This window comes from Acanthisitta chloris, unplaced genomic scaffold (assembly GCF_000695815.1).
Source record: "Acanthisitta chloris isolate BGI_N310 unplaced genomic scaffold, ASM69581v1 scaffold25580, whole genome shotgun sequence".
Taxonomy (NCBI): Eukaryota; Metazoa; Chordata; class Aves; order Passeriformes; family Acanthisittidae; genus Acanthisitta; species Acanthisitta chloris.
This window is the reverse complement of record NW_008652558.1, coordinates 3,231-3,807: the sequence shown is the minus strand read 5'-3', so window position 1 is coordinate 3,807 and position 577 is coordinate 3,231. Positions and strand designations below refer to the sequence as shown.

The following is a 577-nucleotide window of genomic DNA, read 5'->3' as shown; positions in this document are numbered from 1 at the left end:
CGGGCCACTGGCCCTGGGCCACATGCTGCACATCGCCACGCAGATCGCCTCGGGCATGGTGTACCTCGCCTCCCTCCACTTCGTGCACCGGGACCTGGCCACCCGCAACTGCCTGGTGGGCCACGACCTGGTGGTGAAGATTGGGGACTTTGGCATGTCCAGGGACATCTACAGCACCGACTACTACCGGGGGGTGGGTGAGCACATCCAGCCATGCAGTTCTGCTCATCACACATGACAAATTCACCTCAGGTAGAAGGGGAGAATATGTAGATATTATGGAATCATAGAACAGGTTGGAAGATACTTTAAAGATCATCTCATTCCAACCCCTGTCATAGGTAGGGACACATTCCACTAGCTCAGGTTGTTCCAAGCCCCATCCAATCTGGCCTTGAGTATCTCTGAGGTTGGTGCAGCTCCAGCTTCTCTGGGCAACCTGTGCTAGTTCCTCCCTGGAAAGTTTCTTCCTGGGGCTTGATGAGTGGGTCAGGGATGGGGAGAGGACAACTAGGAGGTCCCTGCCCCACTGACAGCCCCACTGTGGGCAGGTGGGGGGCAGGACCATGCTGCCCAT

General features: G+C 56.8%; 1 protein-coding gene across 1 annotated transcript in view; it reads left to right on the top strand.

Moving 5' to 3' along the window:
- Window positions 1-22: 22 nt before the first annotated feature.
- The window catches only part of LOC103805139 (high affinity nerve growth factor receptor-like), a 1,191-nt gene continuing 636 nt past the window's right edge, over window positions 23-577 (top strand). The window contains exons 1-2 of the mRNA XM_009077777.1: window positions 23-193; window positions 552-574. Coding sequence (XP_009076025.1) covers window positions 23-193; window positions 552-574 — 194 coding nt within the window. The remainder of the gene's footprint in view (window positions 194-551; window positions 575-577) is intronic.